This window comes from Ovis canadensis, chromosome 18 (genome assembly GCF_042477335.2).
Source record: "Ovis canadensis isolate MfBH-ARS-UI-01 breed Bighorn chromosome 18, ARS-UI_OviCan_v2, whole genome shotgun sequence".
Classification (NCBI taxonomy): domain Eukaryota; kingdom Metazoa; phylum Chordata; class Mammalia; order Artiodactyla; family Bovidae; genus Ovis; species Ovis canadensis.
The window spans coordinates 25213313-25236791 of NC_091262.1; the positions used below are offsets into that span (position 1 = coordinate 25213313).

Genomic DNA, 23479 nt, shown 5'->3' on the forward strand with positions numbered 1-23479 from the left:
ACTCTGCACACACAGGTGCTCTATAAAGCAGTGTGTACTGAATAAATTGGGGGCATAAAGACAGATGTACCTCCAACAGATGGCCGAGGAATCCAGACCAAGGCCTAATACAGATACTACTCAGGCCACATGACCGACTGGCTTACCATTCAGGCCACTGAACCTACATTCAATGAACTTAATAACTAGGGGCTCTGAGGTGCTGCACGTCCTTAGAGAGACATGTGTGCAGGGACTCACATGAAGATATTTCAAAAACAGAAGACAAGACGAGCAGCTGACTGGATAAGAGTCATTAACAGGAGATTCCATTCAGCTGACTAGTGGCCTGGACGCTTATATGACTGGCCAGACCTTTTAAGCCACGACTATCATCTCAGTGGCCAGTAGACAGGGATCGAGCCATGGACACAGATGAATGTGTCGGGATTGTCAGTTACAAGCAGTGGAAAGGGTCCCTGTCTAAACTTAGCAGCAAAGGAATTTGTCAAGATAATAGCAAGCAGCTCTCAGGATCAGCCAATCCTAAAGGAAAGCAACCCCGAATACTCATTTGGAAGGGCTTTACGCTGAAGCTGAAGCTCCAATACTTGGGCCATCTGATGAGAAGAACCAACTCACTGGGAAAAGACCGAGATGCTGGGAAAGATTGAGGGCAAAAGGAGGAGGAGGCAGCAGAGGATGAGATGGTTGGATGGCATCACTGACTCAATGGAAGTGACTTTGAGCAAACTCCAGGAGATAGCAGAGGACAGAGGAGCCTGGTGTGTGCTGTCCATGCGGTCTCAAAGAGTTGCACAAGACTGGTGACTAAACAACAACTCGGGATCGGGGCACAGACTGGAAATTCAGGTTTGAAGGTACTGGAAACCAAAGGCTGAGGGATACTCAGGCACAGAATCTCAGTCAGTCTCTCTTCCCAGGAAAACTGGCCTCACAGAGATTCCTGGTCCAGGCCCTAAATGCTATTGTTTAGTTGCTTAGTCATGTCTGACTCTTCGTGGCTCCAGTGGACTGTAGCCCACCAGGCTCCTCTGTCCATGGGATTCTCCAGGCAAGAGTACTGCAGTGCGGAGCCATTTCCTTCTCCAGGGATCTTCATGACCCAGGGGTTAAACCAGCATCTCCTGCATTGCAAGTGGATTCTTTACTGCTGAGCCATCAGGGAGGCCCCCCTAAGTGTAGCTGCTTCTAATATGCATTCTCCAAGCCTGCTTCTTTGCTTCACTTGATGTAGATATAAAGGGACTGCCCTGCCTAGCAAATCTCCATCTCCTAAATTCCAGGGCTCAGGAAGGGAGAACATACTGGCTTCCCACCGAATGAAAGCAAATCAGAATCCCTTCTCCAAAACATGAGAGAAGCACCCCAATCCTAAAGGGGTTTCTGATGTTGAGCAGCCCAAATCAAACACACAAAAATCTATTTTCATTTTTAAAAAGTCTTGCTTCTTTAAGAAATGTTTTACTCAGACATAAAAAAGTGAGATAATGCCACTTGAAGCAACGTGATGGCCCTAAGGATTGTAATATTAAGCAAAGTCAGACAGAGGAAGACAAATACCATACGATATCACTTACATGTGGAATCTGAAAATACCATACCAAATACCATACGATATCACTTATATGTGGAATCTGGAAAAATGATACATTTCATAATTTTCCTTTTTTTCATTATGGCCTTTTCTACCTAGAGAAGTTCCTTTGGTATCTGTTGTAAAGTTGGTTTAAAAAAAAAAGATACAAATAAACTTACTTGCCAAATAGAAATAGACTCACAGACATAGGAAGAAAATTTATGGTCACTAAAGGGGATGGAAGTGGGGAGATACATTGGGAGTTTGGGATTAACAGATGCACACTGTCTGTAGGTACGTGTGGTGTGTGCTCAGCTGCATCAGACTCTTTGTGAACCCGTGGACTGTAGCCTGCCAGGCTCCTCTTTCCATGGGATTTTCCCAGCAAGAATACTAGGCAGGCTTGCCGTTTCCTCCTCCAGGAGATATTCCTGACCAAAGGATTGAACCTGTGCCTCCGGGATTGCATGTGGATTCTTTACCACTGAGTCATCTGGGAAGCCTATTCATACTAACGAGTTAGATAACCAGCAAGGGCCTACTGTACAGCATAGAAACTATACTTCGCAATAATCTCTAATAGAAAAGAATCTGAAAAGGAATATGTGTGTGTGTGTGCACATGTGTGTGCATTTAATGGAATCATTTTGCTGTGCACCTGAAAGTAACCCAACATGGTAAATTAACTATACTTGGATTTTTTTAGAAAAGCAGGTCTTACTCTGGGGCTGTGTCTCACAGGGTACAGGGTGGGCGTTCGGTGGGGAGGTACATGACATAAAAAAGTGAGATAATACCATCTGAAGCAACATGATGGCCCTAAGGATTGTAATATTAAGCAAAGTTAGAAGAGAAGTCAGTGGAGGAGGTTGCGACATCTCTTGAATAACTGTGAACTTGAAAGGACCCACATGCTCTTGGCTTAACACTCTGGTAGACGATGCTGAGCTCCTCAACCCAAACTGAAACAGCTACTTAACCGCTCATCAGACTGTTGGGAGGTGTCAGGGCTCCTCCTCCGGAGGCACTGGCGTGACATTCCATCAGCACTGGCTCGGGGAAAGCCGTCTGACACTTATACTGAGAGCCCTGGGGTCCCCCCCAGCAGGGAGTCAGGGGCCTGCCTGCACAGGTGGGCCGAGTCCTGCCCACCCCGCTCTCGAGCTCACACTCTGCTGTCCCAGGTAATGAGCAACAGACTTCCTTCCAGAACCTGGGAGCTTCAGCTGTGTGCCTCCGGGGAACACACTGCGCGACTCTGACTCTCTGAAGATAATCCCGTCGAAGCTCATTAAAATGCTGCATTTATTAATATTCCAGGAGAAACAGGCAGAGACGAGGAAAAAGAAGCAAAGACATGAAAACATCTATAGAGTAGCATGCACACTTTAGGACTGATTTCTCGCCCTTCAAAGATTCCAGATACACCTTCCCCGGTGGCCCAGTGGTTAAGACTCTGCCTTCCAACGAAGTGGGTGTGGGTTCAATCCCCAGTCAGGGAACTAAGATCCCATGTACCACAGGGAATGGCCAAAAAAATTTAAAATAAACAGGTAAATAAAATTCAAAAAGAAGATTCCAGACAGATGGGGACTTTCAGTAAAATTTAAACAGTATTTTTATCTGATCATGATAAAATGATCTCCCGTCACAAATGAAATATCCAAATGTTTCCTAAGAGAACCAACCAAACAGTACCAGGCAAAAGGACATAGCTACACTTGGGTCCACCCTCTTGTTCTTTGCTCCCCCTGTTTTTACAGGTCAAACATCCAAATGACCTCTTCTGCATCCACATGCCAAATCACCTTGACATGGCTACACCACTGGTGATTCAGATTCACGGTGGTGTTTCAGTGCCTTGCTCTCAACAGCCTTTGCTATTTTCGAACAGCACGTTAAAATCCATTTGTATTCCTCCAACAGCAAGTGAAGGTTTCACGTTTAAATAATTTTACCTTTATATCAGTTACAGAAGTTGATTGACAAGCAATAAAAGTATTTAAGAGGTCATAACATTCATCCGAAAAATATTTATTAAACTCCCATTCTGCTCTTGGCACTGAACCAGGCCCCAATGTACATGGACCACCAAGTCATTACCTTCAAGGAACTCTCAGAATAATCATGCTTTTCAGCAAATGTCACCTTTTCAGTGAAAACTTCCCTCACTCCCTCTGCCAGTGGACTGAACCATTTTCTCTTCTGTGATCTCTGACTACATGCTGTCCTTATCTCCCTTCTATTGCTCATTTGTACATCTCTGTTCTATATTTAGCCCTGAATTTCATTTAAAGGACCCAATGCAGGCATAGCCAAGGTATGCATGGCCCCTCTCTCCTGTGAAGAGTGTCCTGGCCCAGTGGGAGGGGGCAGCTGGGGACTTCGGTGCCCAGGGATGGGTGTTGACTGGAAGGAGCCAGGCTCTCCCAACTCCGGGTAAGAAACCAGGCTCTCCCAACTCCGGGTAAGTTCTCCTTTAATCCTCATGCCCATTCTACGAGGTATAGAGTATTTGTGCCATTTTCCAGATGAGGAAACTAAAGTTCAGAGACATCTATCTGGCTTAAGTCCAGAAAGATTTCACAGTGGAGGTGAATTCTGAGCAAGGTTTAGGAGGTGGCTGACTTGGCCAGCAGAAATGGGTAGGTCCTTGCTAAGGAGACCAGAAGAGATCAGAGCATTACATTCATTCAGCAGATAGATGATAGATACAGAGAAAGATACAGTGATAGAGAGACAGATATACACAGATAGAGAGATGCATACATACATACACGCGGATAGATACACAACCCACCTGCCAGTGCAGGAGATGTTAAGAGAGCTGGGTTTGATCCCTGGGACAGGAAGATCCCCTGGAGGAGGGCACGGCAACTCACTCCAGTATTCTTGCTTGGAGAATCCCATGGACAGAGGTCCATGGGGTTGCAAAGAGTCAGACATGACTGAAGTGACTTACCGTGCATACACAGATACAGACAGGGATAAACACACACACACACACACACATCTAAATGGTGGTGATCAGGAAATGTAAGATACTGGTGGATAAAGGAAGAGACTGGCTGGAAGCCTGGAAGACCATGACCAGAGCATTTTTTAAAATTTCTTTTTATTTATCCGGCAGCCAGGAACCACCACAGTCAGTCAATACAAGGGACAGGGCTAGAAGAAAGAATTTCTAGAAGAAACTAATTTCTGAAGCTAATTGTGGTGCATTACAACCCAGGGTGGGGGTGCAGATAAGGGCAACAGCCACCCCAAAATTTCATTCCCAAAATCTCTCCCTTCAGTTTCATTATCATCTCTAATCATTTGTTGAAAACCTTACTATCACATATTGGAGCCAATTCTAGTGCTCAGCCTGAAAACCTATGTTCTCTCACAACTTACCCACACCATCCATCCTGATCTGACCCCGATCTTAAACATTTTATCAGGGTTGGAGCATCTGTGCTCCATCCCTGAGCAGCACAGAGGTATGGGGCTCAGTCCTGCCTCTTATTCCGCATGCGGAATGGCTTCTCCCTGCAATGCTCTCCCAAGCCCCACGCCTCTCCAAAAAAATCAAAGGCCAGTTAACCTCCAAGGACTAGACCAAGATGTAGCATCTTCAAGGAACTTTCTTTGCCACCTTAAACTCCAGGGAACTCCCCTCTCAACCTCCTACGGTCATTTACTTTAGGTATTATAATGCCATGTGCTATGATGTGGCCGCTCCTTCCTTCAACAAGCAACTTATGGTTTCCTAAAATGTGGAAAATACTGTGCTGGGCTCTGAGAGGGATTTTAACAGAAGAGAAAATCCTGATCTCTCTTCACTCTGGACCTAACTTTCACGGATCTCCTACTTTCCTGAGTGGGTTGCAAGCATCTCTGATCCAACTGAATGCCTCAGTGGCTTTCTGTAGATGAGGGCTTGATCACTTCGCAGTGGTGGACATCCAGCCAGAAGTGGGGACAGACAGCTCTCGCTTCAGACTGTGAAGTCCACAAAGGAAGAGGACAAGTTTGCTGAGATGTTTGTTTAACTACATTTCTGATGTTGTAATATTCCAGCACAAACAGAGAGCAAGAACTGGAGACATGAGAATTTTTCCTTCTTCTAACTCCATTCCCTGAGAGGGGCTTTCCTGGTGGCTCAGCCTGCAGAGAATCTGCCTACAATGTGGGAGACCTGGGTTTGATCCCCAGGCTGGGAAGATCCTCTGGAGGAGGGAATGGCAACCCACTCCAGTATTCTCACTCAAGCTCCATGAAACAGCATCATCCGAATTTGCCTAACACCTCCCCATGATTCACTCTTGCACCTCCAAAATGCTTGCTCTATACAGCCACCAGAATAAACTAGTATTTAAGTTTGTATGAGATCATATCACTCCCCTACTTAGAAAGATCTCTAATGTCTTCCCCTGGACCCTGTGTTCCTATATAATCCAGTCCCACCTAATATTAGCCTTCTTGCCCCTCAGGGTCCATCCTCTCTTCTCCAGTCTCACTCTCTTCTCACACGTCTTGGAAAAGCCCTGCAGGCTTGGAATGTGTTGTTCCCTCATTTGAAAACACTTTTCCTTCATCTCTACTGTGTTAACTGCTCCTCATCCCTGATGTCTCAGCTACAACCTGCAGGAACACCAGACAGGTGTCCCTTTAATGAGCCCTGACACCCTATTCTTGACCTCGACAGTAGCACAGTCATCAGATACCACTGGGGGATTAGTAGTCACTCCATGTGAAGGCGGTGATTAATTTCTCCACCCGTACTGTGTCACCAGGGCCCACCACAGGCTCACACACAGAGGAGGTACATTGGCTGAATAAATAAAGATCTTACTAAGAACACAACCAGTAGAACAAGCTGTTAATTCATAGAGCGCCACAAATGAACTGAACTCATTCACTCTCAAGGTGCCAGTAAGTTACACACGGCTATATCTCCGATAGACTTGCATCTATCGGAGCTAGATGCATTGACTAGAGTTCATGTTCCTTGGCAGACTGTTAAAGCAGATGGCCTGCCAAGGCAGATTTGTGTCATTTTTTATGTGTTTTTTAAAAGTTGGTCTTGATTTGGGCTCAGCTAGCCATAAGGTTCTCATGAATTAAGAGCATTAAATGACTATTGCTGAGCTTCCTAGAAATTGCAATTTTAGTCAGTCCTTTGAAAATGGAGCATCTTTAAGAGAGAAGCTATTGTTATGAACACAACTTGAAATAGCAGACAATGAAAACAAACTAGAAAACGGAAGTGATTTAAAAGTCCCAGTGTACAATAACTATAAGACTATTTCTCTTCTGATACAAGCAGTCTTATGTTTCAAAAAAATAAACCCCAAAAACAACAAAAAACATACTGTTATAATTTATAAAAACTACTCAAAAGTCAGTATTATAGCATATGGCTGGAATATTTCTACTCTACAATATGGTATCTAACTGCAGTATTTTGGTCAACAGTTTCTCAAAACAGCACTTCTATGTACAACAAAAATTGATGAGCCCACAAAAATATTTTATATCAATAAAACTATTATCCATATTACAAAATGTGAATAGAAGCACTAAACTGGTTTCAGCACGAGAATTTTCCTGCCACGAAGCATATTTTTCCTTTACTTTTATCAGGCAATAAAACAGAAACAAACAAAAAAATCAGAGTGGTAACTATAGATTTCCCAAAGTGTTGAAAAGCTATTGTGATTAGCAATGATTAACCAGGGATTAGCAATGCTGATATTTCCAACATTATTTAAAATTCAGTAAAATTATGAACAAGATATCAAGAAGACAACCTGTGAAATTCCCCATGTCAACTACACTCTAGAAAAATAAATTTAACACAGAATGGGAATAGCATTTAATGAGCATGTAATATGTATTTCGTAAGCTCATTTAGGTTTCACCTTGTGTGTTAAGTCACTTCAGTTGAATCCAACCAGGCTCCTCTATCCATGGGATTCTCCAGGCAAGAATACTGACATGGGTTGCCATTTCCTCCTCCAGGGCATCTTCCCAGGGATCAAACCTGCATCTCTTATGTCTCCTGCATTGGCAGGGGGGTTCTTTACCACTACCACCACCAACTTAACTGTTAAAAGACCCATGAGAAGCTAAAGGCTTAAGTGTGCCCATGGCTAGAATGCAGTAGAACCAAGATTTGCACACCTGTTTCTATACATCTTCTATACCTCAGTATGTTGTTGCTGTTGTTCATTCACTAAGTCATGTCTGACTCTCTACAACCCCCTGGGCTGCAGCACACCAGGCTTCCCGGTCCTGCACTATCTCCTGGAGTTTGCTCAAACTCATGTCCATTGAGTCGGTGATGCGATCCAACCAAGTCATCCTTTGTTGTCTCCTTCTCCTCCCACCCTCAATCTTTTCCATAATATACAGGAATTAAAATGAAAGGCAGTTACCATAAAAAATAAAGGACAAATCAAACAGGATTTTAATCTTCATCTTCAATGAATGAATTGTTGAACTGAACACTGATTTATCCAAAGCATGAGTTGCAGTCTCTTGGGAAAGGATTATGTACTTAAAGAATAAATGAAGAATTTTACCAGCTATGGCAAAGTCTTGACCACTGGATCACCAGAAAAGTCCCTGAAATACAATTCTGGCCAGAAAATATTTCAGTCCCCTATTTTTCTATTTACCTATTAACTACTGGATTATCATTTTATAGTTTATGAAAGAAACTCTACATTGTTTTTGCTTGGCTTTTATTAATTTCTCAAAAGAGCTGAGTTTTGAGTGAAGTATGTTGTTCTTATTAAGCATTACAAACAGCTACATTCACCTTGAGTTTCAAAGTACAATTTATCATCTGTTTTGTGAATCAAGGCTATGGCCTTGTTTACTACAGAAGTACTGACATCAGATCGGATAACCTATTACTTAAAGATTTTAGGTTACATTGGGGCAAGGTGTTTGTGAGACAAATGCTTTAATAAAAATATCTGACAGGCTCTTGTATTAGAATAACTGCACATGGTTGTCCATATCTCATATTGGCTACAGAGAACATTAAAATATCTTTCACCAATTTTAAAGGGATGGGCTAAAAGGGAAGTTAGATTACCTCCAATTCTTTAAAATAAAAGGTCTTCTCATTTATACACAAATGTCAGACACACATATAAAATGCCAAGTTATATATAAATTTAAATTAATACTGAGTAGGTTCAATCATACAATAAAACAGTATATTTATCAAAGATTTGAGTTAGTTTGAAAAAGTTATATTTTTTTTATACTTTGGAACACTGAAGTCTTTATCTTTCGTAAATATTTTAACATTAGTAACTTGTATATTTAGTTATTAATATCTTATAACATTTGGAAGGTTGCACTAATTTTTATCTTTATATAAAAAGTTGAATTTATAATAGCAAAGAAATTCACCTCAGTGAATGTACATATATATGTATATATATGATATATAAATAATATATCATGTATATATATATGGGGCTTCCTGGGTGGCTCAGCGGTAAAGAATGTGCCTGCAATGCAAAAAACGCAGGTTTGATCCATGGATCAAGAAAATCCCCTAGAGGAGAGCACAGCAACCCACTCCAGTATTCTTGTCTGGAGAACTTCATGGATGGAGGAGCCTGGCAGGCTACAGCCCACAGGGTCGCAAAGAGTCAGACACAACTGAAGCGACTTAGCACACACACACACACACACACACACACACACACACACTTCTATATACAGTATACATAGTGTGTGTGTGTGTGTGTGTGTGTGTGTGTGTGTGTGATATATTACATATAAGGGCTTCCCTAGTGGTTCAGAGTAAAGAATCTGCAATGTAGGCACTGTTAGGCAGGAGACCTGGGTTTGATCCCTGGGTAGGGAAGACCCCCCTGGTGGAGGAAATGGCAACTCACTCCAGTATTGTTGCCTGGGAAATTTCACAGACAGAGGAGCCTGGTGGGTTACAGTCTATGGGGTTGCAGAGTCAGACAGGACTGAGCAACTAACATTGTATCTCTCTCTCTATATATATATACATTATTCCAATATTCTGAAATACCAGGAAAGTAATGAGAATTCAACTACTCCAAAGTTTCTTTTTATGGCCACATTATCAAAACATCAGTAACCACTAGTGAGGAACATCCTCCTAGCTTTGATCAGAGCAGAGGAGTGACAGGTATTTTCTTTTTCTAATTGCTACCTGCGAAGATACATTAAAATTGGCAAACCCACTGACTGCAGAGCTGGCAAATGCATTTGTTTCTCCTCTAGGACAACAGGTCCCTGCACTCTGAAAACTGTAACCTTCACCTCCACAGGGACCACTGCCAAGATCTGCCCCCACGGACTTTTGTTTTATCAGAGTCCCTGAATTTTAGGTAAAACAAACTTGAAGCATCAGTCATCATGGTTATTTGGTATTGTTTCTAAGAAACAATTACAACAACAACAAACACAAACTATCATTTAAAAAAAAGTAAGAAGGTTGGAAAGCTCCATTTTGAAATGACCATTATTCTTTGGGAAGGTCCCTGGCTATGCAGAGTAAATGCAGTTTTAAAATTATTTTTAATTAATTAATTTATTTTAATTGGATGATAATTACAATATTTTGATTTTTTTGCCATACACTGACATGAAATAACTGATTATTTTTAAATGTAGTTCTTTTTGATTTGCAGGGGTGAATACTCTGTTTCCTGAGCAACTAAAATGAAATACTCATTAATAAATAAGGCTGACTGGAAAATGCTGGGTACAAATAGTTACTTATTTCTTCAATATTCCTGGTACTGGCAATGATGTGTACCTCTTCTGATCCATGATCAAGTGAAGCTGGCATTTTTTTTTTTTTTTACTGCATATCAAGTGAATTGGTAATAACAACAATAGTAATTAAAAGGGTGAGTTACCACTGTATGATATAATGGCTAACATCTTGGAGGTATTAATTACATCCTATTGCTTTATCACAGCAACCACAATTCACTTCTTCTTCCACAGAGAAAAGCTGCTTTAGAACTCTTTGGATTAGGTCCACTTGGTTGCCCTAAAGCAATACACCTTGGTTTGGAGCAGACTGACTGAGTCTGTTCACCTATGAAGTGAGCCAACCTAGGAAGAACACAGACTGTGAGATCTGATTCCAACAACAGAGATCCATATGGTCTAAAGCCATGTTTAGCTAATGACAAGGATCTTTGCTTCAAATCAGAAGAGTGACAATTTTCTCATAGGTAATATAGAGACAGTAAAACACCAGGGCATTTAGTCAAATAATATAGTATTATTTGATCTCTAACTACTTCTTTTTGTTACTGGAATCTTCTAATACTCACCTTCATCCACTCCAAAACTATCTACTGCATATCTTGAATGTAAAGAAAATGACCAAATGGTAGCATTTTCTACCAGTATTATTCTTCTGAAAAGAGGGTTTTGCCTTATAGACTGATCTTTACAAAAACTTTCATCTTCCAGGTTTCTCTCCTATTCGCTGTAACAGTGAAAATACTCTTTGGAGAATTCACACTGACCTGAAACAACCTCCATAAATCCTAGTTTTGAGGATGGTTTATGGCAGTCACCTGATAGCAAGCATAAAATAAGGTAAGTTTTAAAAGAGTATCTCCATATATGGATATAGCTATATACAAGTCTTTTAATGCACTGCAATTAGTTCCTGGTGATCACAAAATATAAAACTACAAAAAGATTTTCTGAAAATACTGCTTGAAGGCATATATGAGTTCTCGGGTCTTGAGATGATGTTTACTGAGCCATCACCAATCACAGATTCAAAAAGTGCTGTATCGAAACACTGAGATGGAAGTAAGACACCATTTGCTCTGGAAAACTGGTAAATAATTTTACATGCGTTTTAGTGATGAAAACTAAAATTACTTCTGATGAAGGCACATGAAATGTCTGTTTTCATAAACTACGTTTCAAAAGAAACGAAAATTTCTAAATCAACCTAAGCCTATATAAGCATTTGTAAGTAAACTGATGAATATCAGAAGCCCTCATTGAAGTAATTCATCCACAAACTGAGAACTTTTATACTCATATTGGCCAAAAAAGCATTTTTAAAATATTCTCACTGGGCATTTCCTTAACACTATGATCATCTTGTAGAATGATTTCCACTCATTTTTTGAAGAAGAGTGAGGAGAACTCTTTTCTAAACTTATCTATTCTATTTTTGTAATATAAAGCACTTCTAATTAACATTCTCTTTTCCAGAGTTTGAGCTACCCCAGCCTCAGAAGCTGAGGTTACACAGAGAGTAGACCACATTCTAAAATTATAACAACAAAAATGCACTGCTGCATTAATAGATAGCTCCATGTTGCCTAACATTCTTCATATTCATCAGTTTACTTGGTAAGTAAACTGTCATATCGGTGTTTAAACTGTCAGTACAAGGGTATAATTCAGCATGGAGAGGAGAGCCATTGTCTAATCAGATACTGGAAAGTCTGGATTATTCTCATCTTAGTCAAGCAGAATTCATCACAGAGTATGAATTCATCACAGAATTCATCACAGAGCAGGTCTGCTCTAGCCTCTGTCTATAAGTTCCAATTCATGAGGCACCAAGAGAAATTTCATATAACACGATATCAATGGCAAAGTGGTTCCACGGCCCAGACTTTGGTTGCTGTTACAGAAACATGCCAGCCAGTTGGACTGAGGATCCAGGCACTACACCATACGCTTTGCCAAGGACAGGACACTATGTCCACAGTACGGCGAGAGAGAAGGACAGACATCAGTCTGTCTTCCGAAGCCCTCTTGAAAAACTTCAGACATATAACCAGTAAAGAAGTCATGACGCAAATCATCCACAAATATCTCTGAAAGCCAAAGGGACTAGCACATTATCTAATCACAGCAAGATTATTTGCAAAGGATAATGTGAAAAGTGTGAAGTGAGAGAGCCTGTTTGCACTTTTTCTTCTGCGGCTCTGCTTGAAAGAGTATGATTTCTCTGTACATGCTTCTACTGAGTAAAACATTTCGCTTTGCCATCGGATCATTTCAAGGCAGGAAATAAATAAAAATGAAAAAAAAAAGAAAAGGATGAAAAAGATTTTTATACCTGAGAAATCTGCTGCTAAGAGATCTACCGCCTTTAAAACCTTCACTTGTAAAATGCCGACGTCCTTCATATCTTTCAGGGAGTTCTGTAAGCACTGGGGGAGGAAAGGAGATCCAATGAACACAGCTTTCTGATACACTGTTTAATGCCACCAAATCCTACAAGAAGTACCTTCTAGATTTATCATCACCTTTCTCATGCAAAGCTAGGAGAAGTTCCAAACCTCCTTGTATCAGTCAACAGGGAACTTCAGCATTTGCAACAATCAGATTCAAACTGACTGAGAATTAATTAACTTCAGTTTTAAAATAAACAAATTACAAAGCACATGCAATCTACTTTTAACATAGCCCCCTGGTGATAGTACAGACATCCCACCAGGAAAATGGGTGTAAAATGACATTGATTCTCTGTTCCTTCTTCTTTCTCTATAAAGGAACTTTTAAATCACCCCAAAAGGCAACATTATTCTGACTCAGTTAGAGTAAACTTTATGGGTATCAGAGAACTAAACCTGGACACTTCCTGGGTACATACTACCACCAGAAAGAGTGGGGATGGAAACAGAATGAATTTTCTAGTCCACATGACAGCCTATTCATTAGAGACTGTGCATCCAATATTGCTCTGTAATCACATTTACTTTAATTTTTAGTTGGCATGTGCCAAAGCTCTAATATACATAATGATAATTCTTAAGCATTTACAGAACTATTTAAATGTCTATCACACTACATTGCTTAGAAATTGTGCAAGAAAGAGATAAGCAGATAAATGCTCTTTGCCTGCCTCCTAAACACATCTGCTGAAAAAGATGACTTTCAAACCTTTGCATACAATATTTCCATCATTCCATATTTTTAGATAACTAAAAACCTGTGATAAGTTGATCCCAGAGATTTATGGAAGGATAGTAAAGACCCCTATTATTTAGGCATTTCAGGTCAGAATCACAAAAGCTTAATAACAGTTAAGGTTTGCCTAATGTAATATGCACCATTCCTAAGAACTTTTAAAAGCTGCTTCTTCAAATAGTATTTTCAATCCTAAAAAAAAAAACAACTAGTATTTAAGATGGACACATTTGAAATAAAATATTTTCATAATTTTGAGGTGAAATGCCTTTGAAGATTATCTATTCTCAAAACCTAAAAAACAAATCCAGGGATCTGGAACTTGTATCTTACAATGCAATATTCTTTTCCTTCTTAAACATTGGCCAGCTGTCTGTCTAGCTCAAAACAAAACAAAACAAAACAAAACACTTGATCTTTTTATTTTGATTCTACTTTTTCCAACCTCTTTTAAATTAGTATTCCCCAAATCTTGAGGCATTATGCAAAGCAGTCATTTTGATCTTACCTAATGTCACCTTATAAATACATGAAACTCCTTATGAATTTGGAAAATTTTGCGATTTGTCCATGGGAAATTGGGGGGACTTTTGCTTTATTTTCATTTGCTAAGGTAAAGTCATCAAAGAGAATATAAAAAGTGGATTTTGTCAAAACTTCTTTAAAGTATGTCAACCTTGCATGCAGAATCTTGTGTTGTCAATAAGATGTGTGGCTAGACTTTGTAGTCCTGAAGACAAAGGACTATTCAATTAATCAATACACCTTGCACAGTGAAGGAGTCTGGAGACAAGTTTACGCTGAGAATAATATTCCCATTAAATTGGGATTCATCTTTGCTTCATTTCCATACCACTTTCTTAAAATGCACCTTTCATGTGTGTGGCAGTAAAATAAACGTATTGATTCACAAAGAAGATGGAATAAAACCAGAATGCAAATAAAGACACCAAGAAAGCAAGAGCACAAGAAATAATGACGAGGACAAACCCATTTGATTTAAAAGTGCTGAGTGGACTTTTAAGAACATTGCAACTAGTTAGGCAAAAATTCACAAACAGTTCTTATCCAGGGGAGTGTAGAACAAGTCTCCCATGCCTCTCTAGGGCTTTGTTTTGCTTTATAAGACACAAGTACTTTCTCACTTGATCTTAAGAGGATCTAGAAAAGTATGCACAACATTGCAAACATTAATATTTGGTTTATAAAAAAGCAATTTTGTTAATTTATATTAAAATTCCTAAAAATAATATAATTTATTTTTTTTTACAAAACAAAAACAGACTCACAGATTTCGAAAACAAATTTATGGTTACCAAACAGGAAACCTAGGGGGAGGGGTAAATTAGGACTTTGGGATTAACATACACATACTACTATATATAAAATAGATAGTCAACAAGGACCTACTGTATATCACAGGGGACTTTACCCAATATTCTGCAATAAGCTATATGGGAGAAGAATCTGAAAAAAATGGATGTATGTACAAGTATAATTGAATAATTTTGCTGTAAACCCAAAACTAACAGAACAGTGCATTAGTTTGACCAAAAAGTTCATTCAAATTTTTCTAACATCCTAATGAAAAACCCAAACAAATGTTTCCTGGCCAACTCAATAAATGGACTATACTCCAATATAAAATAAAATTAAAAGACAAAATAAAATAAAAATACCTATTCATATATACAAACCCGCTAAACAATGTTTTTTGCCTCCTTGAGGATTTCAGCTTTCTCCAAAGAGATCCTGAATGGTAAAATATCCAAACATTTTCTCTGGCTTTTAAATAAGAAGGCGAATTCTAAAATCTACTTTCAGCTTTTCACTAACCATTAACTTTCATGTCTGATGTCTTGTTTAGGAGAAATACCACTGAACTTTGGACAAAGATCTCTTTGGATGCAGTCTTTCAATTCCCAGACTTTTTTCAGCTTAAAGGTGGAGTGGGCGTGGGGTGGGGAGGGGGCGTAGTAAGGCAGAGCACTCACAAAGCGCTGGGCGATCTGCTTTCTCTCGCTGGGGTCTGCCAAGGGGCACACACACAGATCTGAGACTGAGACCCCTGAACAGGGGGTGAGGGTGACCAGCATCAGAAGGGTCCCCTGGCAGCTTTCCAATGGCAGCTCCAAGCAGTTGGCTTGCTTGAGTGGGAGGGCTGAGATATCCACTTTACACCTGGAAAAGTTGCCAGAAGCAGACAGAAAAGCGATTAATGCGTGGCGGCTGCGGACCCTCCAAAGCACCTGATTTTCATTTCATCCCCCCATGAAACCTCCCACTGTCTGGGCACTGGCTGGTTGAGCAGTGAAGGTTGCAGGGGCTGCCCTGGCTGTTATCAGTCCCTCCCGGCGCACCACACCCTCAGTAAAGGAGAGAAAGATGTCAAGAAACTCAAAGAAAAGGCAGCATGGAGAAAGTGGCAAACGAACTGAGAAGCAGCAAATCTCTGCCAGATAAAGTCTGCAGAAAGCTGATCAGATCAAGAACTAGGAAGAAAAACAGTTTCAGAGTTTCAGCACTACGGATGCGGGCTCAAGAAGGCTTCTTGGGGTTGTGTCTTTTTTTTTTTTTAACCAGCCAAGAGAATAAGAGATGTTGGTTCAAAAAGAGGCGAAAAGACAGGAGCCTGTGCAAGCGGGAGAGGGTTAATGGAGAAACCATTTTCTTCCAGATTAATGCCAACTGGCGAGATTTTATTTAAAGAAATGTGTTAAGGTGTTTTCCTAATAGGCACCGTTCCGCGGGGTTTCCCCAGGTGGGTTTCTGTTAGACAAATGGAGCATGAAGTGCTGTTGATTGATCCCATTTCTGCAGCACAGCCAGAAAAGGCTGCACCCATCTGCTATAAATTGCATGTTTTCCGCCTCTTAACAGTCAATGTTCTGGTGATGTTGAAAACCTCAAACACATTTAAATACAGAAGCAAACACTGAAAGGGCGGGGGGTAGGGGGCTGAGGTGCTAAGCCATTTATTTGCTTTAACACGGAAAATCCTGGGGTTGCTTGGACCACACTTGCTTCGTTCACGTCCAGGTTGGGTGAGGTGGCAGGGCTGAGTGGAGGGAGGGCAGGCACTGTGTGGTTTGCGTTCCCATTCGCCATCTCTAGTTACTGAGTCAGATGACTATTCCAGACTTTATTACAAACACGGACGCACCGCCTCATAATGTCCGACGAGAGATTCTTACCCCACATCATTCCTGTACTTTTGTAAGTCTGCAGACAATAGCAAACAGGCAAACCTACCTCATTTATAAAGCAATGACAGTTTTGAGCCACATGGATATGGAAAAAGTTCCAGTTAAATAAATTTGAAAGAAAGCTTGCAATTCTTTCCCAATTAAAGAGAAAAACTACTGATATTAAAAGTCTATCCCTATTTTTAGTATAGAATAAAAAATATTTTTACAGTAAGGGATATGTACCTATAAAATTAAATTTATGTGGGTATTTATTTCCAAATTACCAAAAGTGATTCCAGTTTTAAGAAGAGGTGGCAATTAGAGCTTTTACGTGTAATAAATTCATCATATGTTTCTACTGGAGATATTAAAAAAATATGCATATATATTTAAATAACTATGGTTTGAATCAAAATTTTTCTGTAGCGGTAAGTAAGTTTACTACTGTGAACAGAGGGGTTAGTAAATTTTGTAAGCAAGTATGTTGGAGAGTTAATTTTGCTGGGGAAGAAATGTCAAGTGCTATAACTGCACCATTTCTACAAAACTGCTGCTGTTGCTAAGTTGCTTCAGTCATGTCCAACTCTGTGCAACCCCATAGATGGCAGCCCACCAGGCTCCCCCGTCCCTGGAATTCTCCAGGCAAGAACACTGGAGTGGGTTGCCATTTCCTTCTCCAATGCATCAAAGTGAAAAGTGAAAGGGAAGTCACTCAGTCGTGTCCAACTGTTAGTGACCACATGGACTGCAGCCCACCAGGCTCCTCCGTCCATGGGATTTTCCAGGCAGGAGTACTGTAGTGGGGTACCATTGCCTTCTCCATCTACAAAACTAAGGACCTGAAAATTCTATATAAGTATAGCTCAAGTATAGTTCTTGCAGCAGGGCTGCAGTCCATAGGGTCGAGAAGAATTGGACATGACTGAGTGACTTCACTTTCACTTTCACTTTTCACTCTCATGCATTGGAGAAGGAAATGGCAACCCACTCCAGTGTTCTTGCCTGGCGAATCCCAGGGACCGAGGAGCCTGGTAGACTGCCATCTGTGGGGTTGCACAGAGTCGGACACGACTGAAGCGACTTAGCAGCAACAGCAGCAGCAGTACACCTGTTTAAGAATATTTGCTAACCATTATTTTACACTGTTATACACACTTTCATTTAATAAAGCTCTTTCTATGGAAGGATGAATGATCCAAATTTGCTTAAGACTTTTCTCTGGTGGTAACCTTAAATAGGAGAGTATTTATTTATTTATACTCCTATTTAAAGGGACAGCTTTCTTGAACAGAGCAGTTTACTAATTTAAACAAGTGTGAATCACATCAAAATAAACATTTGGTTTTGTCTCAGAAATTACACATTTTCACAAACTTTTCAGTCATTTCTGCCCACTATGAAGCTTTTGCACCTATCTCATACTTAAAGTTTATTTTGATAACAAAGAAAGAATTCCTATACAAAAAAAATAGCCTTGCCTATTTTAGATATAAGAGCCACATAGACAACAGATAAGGGAATTTCAGGAAAAACGTAATGGATTCTACATTCTCAGTTAATTAATGAGTGAATTGAATCAAATGCTCACTTTTCTTTTCTTAGTGACCTGAAAGAGCAAATTAAATTGATACATTGGCATCAGGTCAGTCAAAATTAAACCTTGATCCTTTTGTACATGGATTATGACCCCTGTCTCTTAGGGTCCTTGTCCCATCATATGAATTAATCGATTCTTAAAACACCGATGTCTTTAGTCTTAGGAATTAATGTAAAGCGACCCTCTCCCTAGTGTTAACCACCAATTCTAAGGATGACTTTCTATGAACTTTCTAGAACTGAAGTGCTCTCTCCCCATCACTTCGATCCAGCTGGCTGCCCCCTTCACTTTCACATTCTGGAAGAAAGGAGGAAAGAAGGGAGTAAGGAGAAATGACTCTCATACCAAACCCTTTCCTTCAGGCCTCCCATTTTTCTGTGTCAACCTCTGTCTCCATGGCTTCAGCTCATCTTCACGTTGGAAGGAGAACCAGAACGCTCAGGAGGTTAGTCAGAGGCCGAAGAAATACTTACATTAACCCCAAGCTAGGAACTGGTTACTGTATGACCAGCAAAAGCAGAGGAAGAAAAGAAAACAATAAGGACTTTTCTTCCAGAATTTCAGAACACTTTTACCGTAACACTCAACTGAATCTACTGAAGAGAGGTGAGTATCATGTGAACAAAATGACCTTCTTCAGGCGCAAGTAAATAAAACCTTTAAGATATAATCATTCTGAAATACATTCACCAAAGACAAGTTTAATACAAAAATCTTAAAAGGAGACTCTGGGCTGCTTCATTCATTTTCTACAGGGTATCACATTCTACGCCGAGAAAATACTAAATAACCTGGCCAGCGCTTCACTCTTTCTCGCCGCTCCTGAAGCACTAGCCAATCTGCGGTTCTTTCCCAAGACTTTCTGTTTCCTGTTTAGTAACCGGTTGCAGGTGAAGTGCAGAGCTGGCCCCTGAGGATGCCTAGAAGAGCAGATCCAGCCCAGATTCCTCAGCAACGCAAAACACCCCCTCCTCCTTCCCTCCTGCCTGCTCATTCTTATAAACACTACTCACTCACTCATCAATTCCAGAATTTCGCAGGTATTGTCATATATTCTCTTTTCTCTTTTGTAGCCTCTAAATTCCTTCCCAAACTCTTCCCAAATGGCAACCTTGTATGAGGCTTGATGAAACACTAAGCTTACTACTCTAGATGCAAATTTTCTTTGAAAAAACAAACTCAGTTTTTGGATATGCGGTTTAAAAGGCTCTCATAATTAGTGTTCCAATTATCATTAAAAACCACACCCACATTAATAAATGATGGGGCACGAAGATCATTTTTTCTATGAAGGGCCAAAGAGGAAACAGTTTTAGTTTGGGGCTACATGGTCTCTGCTGCTGCTGCTGCTGCTCAACTCTCCCCTCATAGGAAGAAAGCAGTAATAGACAATGAACACAAATGAACAGTGTTCTTTTCCAATAAAACTTTACTCAAAACCAAGCAGCCTTCTGGACTTGACCCACCCTCCTTAGGTGACCCCTGATCTAAAGAAATGCTAATCATTCAACTGTGATGAGTTACAGCAGGGGAAGTATTTAAAAATTTTCCCACGTTAGTAGATGACAGACAGTACAGACACATTGATAAAGGTATCAGAGATACAACCTAGGAACAATTTAAAAGAAAAAATACCTGTTAACTCACCATAGCCCAAGAGACTCAGGCCAACATATCCAAAGATGTGTTTGTTAACAAAAAACCGATGAAGCAATAAAACTTATGAAACTGTACTGAGACAATGTGGAAAACACGTGTGCAGGGCATCCGTGCAAAACACTTGAGTAACGAGCATTAGCCAATCAGGTCTGCTCTCAGGGTGTCTCATGCGCGGCTCCACCGGCAGGGGGAGAGACCACGTATGGACCATAATTCAACAGGTGCTACACGCCGGCCCTTAGGGGACCAGGAACCCATCATTCTGAAGTCAGGTCGTAGATCATTCATTCCATCAGAGGTCCACTGTGGCAACAAGTGGTGAAGAAAAAGGAGCGGGGCACTGGTGTGTCTGTGTCTAGCCAGGTCCAGCCGTGGTTCACGGGCAGGAGATGGAATCCGATGGCTTTGTGACCTCACTCCCGCTTTCCGCTCTAGTCTGATCGTGTGACGTCATCACTCCGCATTTTTCTTTTCAAGATTCTCAGACGTCTTCTCCCTCCTCGCTAAGTCTCTGCCCATGTGGTCCCATCTTCCTGAAACGTTCTTCCTCCAGTCTGGTCTGGCTAACCACCACCCATGTTACAGGTCTCAGCTGAGACACTCTTCTTCCAGAAAGCTGCCCACAACCTAGTGCCTGAGGACACAATCCACACGTGAACCCCCAGCTTTTGGTAAGATGTCTGATACACAACATGCTCAGTGTTTGTTGAGTAAAATGAAGGAACAAACAAAATGAATCCTAGTGGCAAAATAAAATTCAAACACTCCAAATTATAAAGTCAGTGTTTCTTTTTTGTTAACCAACTGAATACCTTCTAGGGTCTACTTCCTCCTCTATATAAAAAAGAAACGGAAAGAAATGTATGTACTGGATGCCTCCCAGATTCAAATGTCTGCATTTCTATTCACCTGGAGGAAACAAGGACTAAGTTAATTACTTTTTTTCCCCCCTCTGTAAGCTTTTTTTTTCCTCTGCATATATTAAAGCCAGAATCTCTAGCCCACAGGCAGTTAATGTGCTGATTTAGCATTGTTTCTGACCTCCTGTTCCTGTCTTTCTCCATTAATCCCACCGCATTTTAATGTTTTAATTCAACACATAATTTTTACCATATCAGTCAGCCAAACCTGCTAAGTTCCACTTGCCATGATAGCTTTTAACCTCTTATTCATTACCATAATTCTATGTTTTATATTATAGACTGGTCAGCTTTTAACTTAAATGCAAGGGGGCAGAAGAGTCCCAGAGTTTTAAAAGCTGTAAATCTCAGAGGCTAAGAACGGGGGTGAACAGGAAGCAAATGGTGACTGTGTCAAGCCTCTCTGTGAAAGCAGATCAGCGACATGGGGTGCGATCTGTCCAAAGAAAGACCCTGATTTTCCTGCGTGTTGGAGTCACCGGTAAATGGGCAGCACATCAGAACCACTTTCTAAGGCATCACGTGGGACTCAGGATTGGCTCTGTGGCAGCCCAGTTAAAATAAGCTTGTGCAATCTCATTCTTAACTTTTCCAAACTAAGTCTGCATGCATCCGTACATGCATGCTCAGTTCTGTCCGACTCTCTGCAACCCCATGGACTGTAGCCCACCAGGCTCCTCTGTTCACATAATTTTCCAGGCAAGAATACCGGAGTGGGTTGCCATTTCCTCCTCCAGGGAATCTTCCTGATTCAGGGATTGAACTTGCATCTCTTGGCGTCTCCTACATTTGCAGGCAGATTCCTTACCACTGGCGCCACCTTGGAAGCTAGAATATTCTATAACAAATTAATCACCAGAATCATAGGGAAATATAAAATATACTTTAAGAAAATGGTATGATTATGTTGAAATGTTATAGGTTGACAAGAAGATTAATCTATATTTCTACTCTTGCCATTTTGTTTAAAAGTTGGAGCAGGTTATATTTAGCTTTATTTCTTACTCCTCCTAAAAATCCACTGTTTCTGGACCATTGATGGACTCAAAAGACTGTCTTTTTTTTTTTTTCTGGCCCATGAATAGTAGACCTCCTGGATTGGGAGGTGGGGTGTTGGTTTGCCCAAGCACCTTTATCTCACCAGCCCTGACCTCCTCAGGAGCTACCTGTGGCTCAGCGGAAGCCCACAAGTGGACCACAAGGACACAAGGAATTTTAGAAAGTTCCCCATGACTCAGGAGAGCCTAGAGGAGGCTGGCTGCCATGGAGGTTGGGGAGGTGGGACAAGCCTGAACTATCACCAAGCTAGCAACCCACCAATGCTAACACAAACACCAGTTATGACCATAACTGACCACTGCCCCAGTCTACCACCGTCCACAGCTACAAAACCAATGTCAGTCAGGCTAATCAACACTGTTCAGTTCTTGAGTCAATAAATATCCTTCCCATCACGTCCTGGAAGATAGTCACTGCTCACTTCCACCAAAACACACACACACACACACAAATCTATTCTGTTTTGAATAAACAAAACTGAGCTGAATTTTAACCAGTCATATCTCAAATACTTAAATAGCACAATTTAGTTGTGGGGATCTGTAGTTATTATCCAGAAGAAAAAAAAAATCTCAAAATTAATAGGAGTAATACTAGCAACCAGCAATAGCCATGGTTGCCAGTTGCCATGATGACCTGCAAGTTGGCTGAAGACCCTGTTACACAGGAAAACCACAAGAAAGACCACTGCCCAAGGTCTCGTAGCTTGCAAGTGTTGTCGTTACCAGACAGCCCAGGAAACACAACTCAAAGTGTTCCGTCCCTCCTCTCATGATGCCTGCCAGGGGAAGCTTCAGTGGGGGAACAGTTTCTCAGAGAGGTCGTGCAGAACTTTAAACTGCTAGCAACATGGTATCATCCAAAGACAAATTCTGAGACAGGCCTGAGAACATTCAACATCGCCAAAGACCCTCCTGACACAAAGAGGTATTTCCCAACAGTTGAGGGGATAAAATAACTAACTGATCCTTAAGAATTACAACAAAGAACAGGAAAACAAAAAGTGAACACTTTTATGTAAGAAGAACAGTAAGTAACAGGTCTGTGATATCCATATGCCAACACAATCTCTCCTTTCACTGTGATAAGCCATGGTGTATTTTAGGGAAAGTTTCACCCCACCTGGAAGTTCACTCTGGGTAACGCTGTGTAGTCAAAGCCCAAGAGACACTTTTGTTATCTTCTGTACCTCAGGAGAGGAAAAAGGAAAAGGATACCCAAAAAAATTCCTTTAAAGTCCATGAAGAGGAAGGGCAGAGTGGCCACTGGGGCAGGTAGACGTCTAAGCTACAAACAGGAAATAGCTCAAATAATAAATGAAGACCCAAATGACAAAACATGGCATAAGAGGGACATCTCCAAATATTTTCTGCGTCTGTAAAGAAACTTAACGCTCATTTGAAGGAAACATGATGGCACAATGACACACGAAATGAAAGGCCATTACTCTTCGCACCTACTAAAATAACACACGGGCCATCCATCACCGGGGCTCAAAGGCCATCACTCAGATAGCGCTGTG

The 23479-nt window shown here is 40.8% G+C and overlaps 1 protein-coding gene across 25 annotated transcripts in view; it reads right to left on the reverse strand.

Moving 5' to 3' along the window:
• The window catches only part of MCTP2 (multiple C2 and transmembrane domain containing 2), a 270449-nt gene that overhangs the window by 111326 nt on the left and 135644 nt on the right, over positions 1–23479 (reverse strand). For all 25 annotated transcript variants that reach the window (XR_011250196.1, XR_011250197.1, XR_011250198.1 and 22 more), the window contains 2 exons: positions 15529–15715; positions 12681–12774 (listed from right to left, as the gene is read on the reverse strand). Coding sequence is in view for 22 of the 25 variants with exons in the window: in XM_069558923.1 (XP_069415024.1) it covers positions 12681–12774; positions 15529–15715 (281 nt within the window). In the remaining 3 variants the exon portion in view is untranslated. The remainder of the gene's footprint in view (positions 1–12680; positions 12775–15528; positions 15716–23479) is intronic.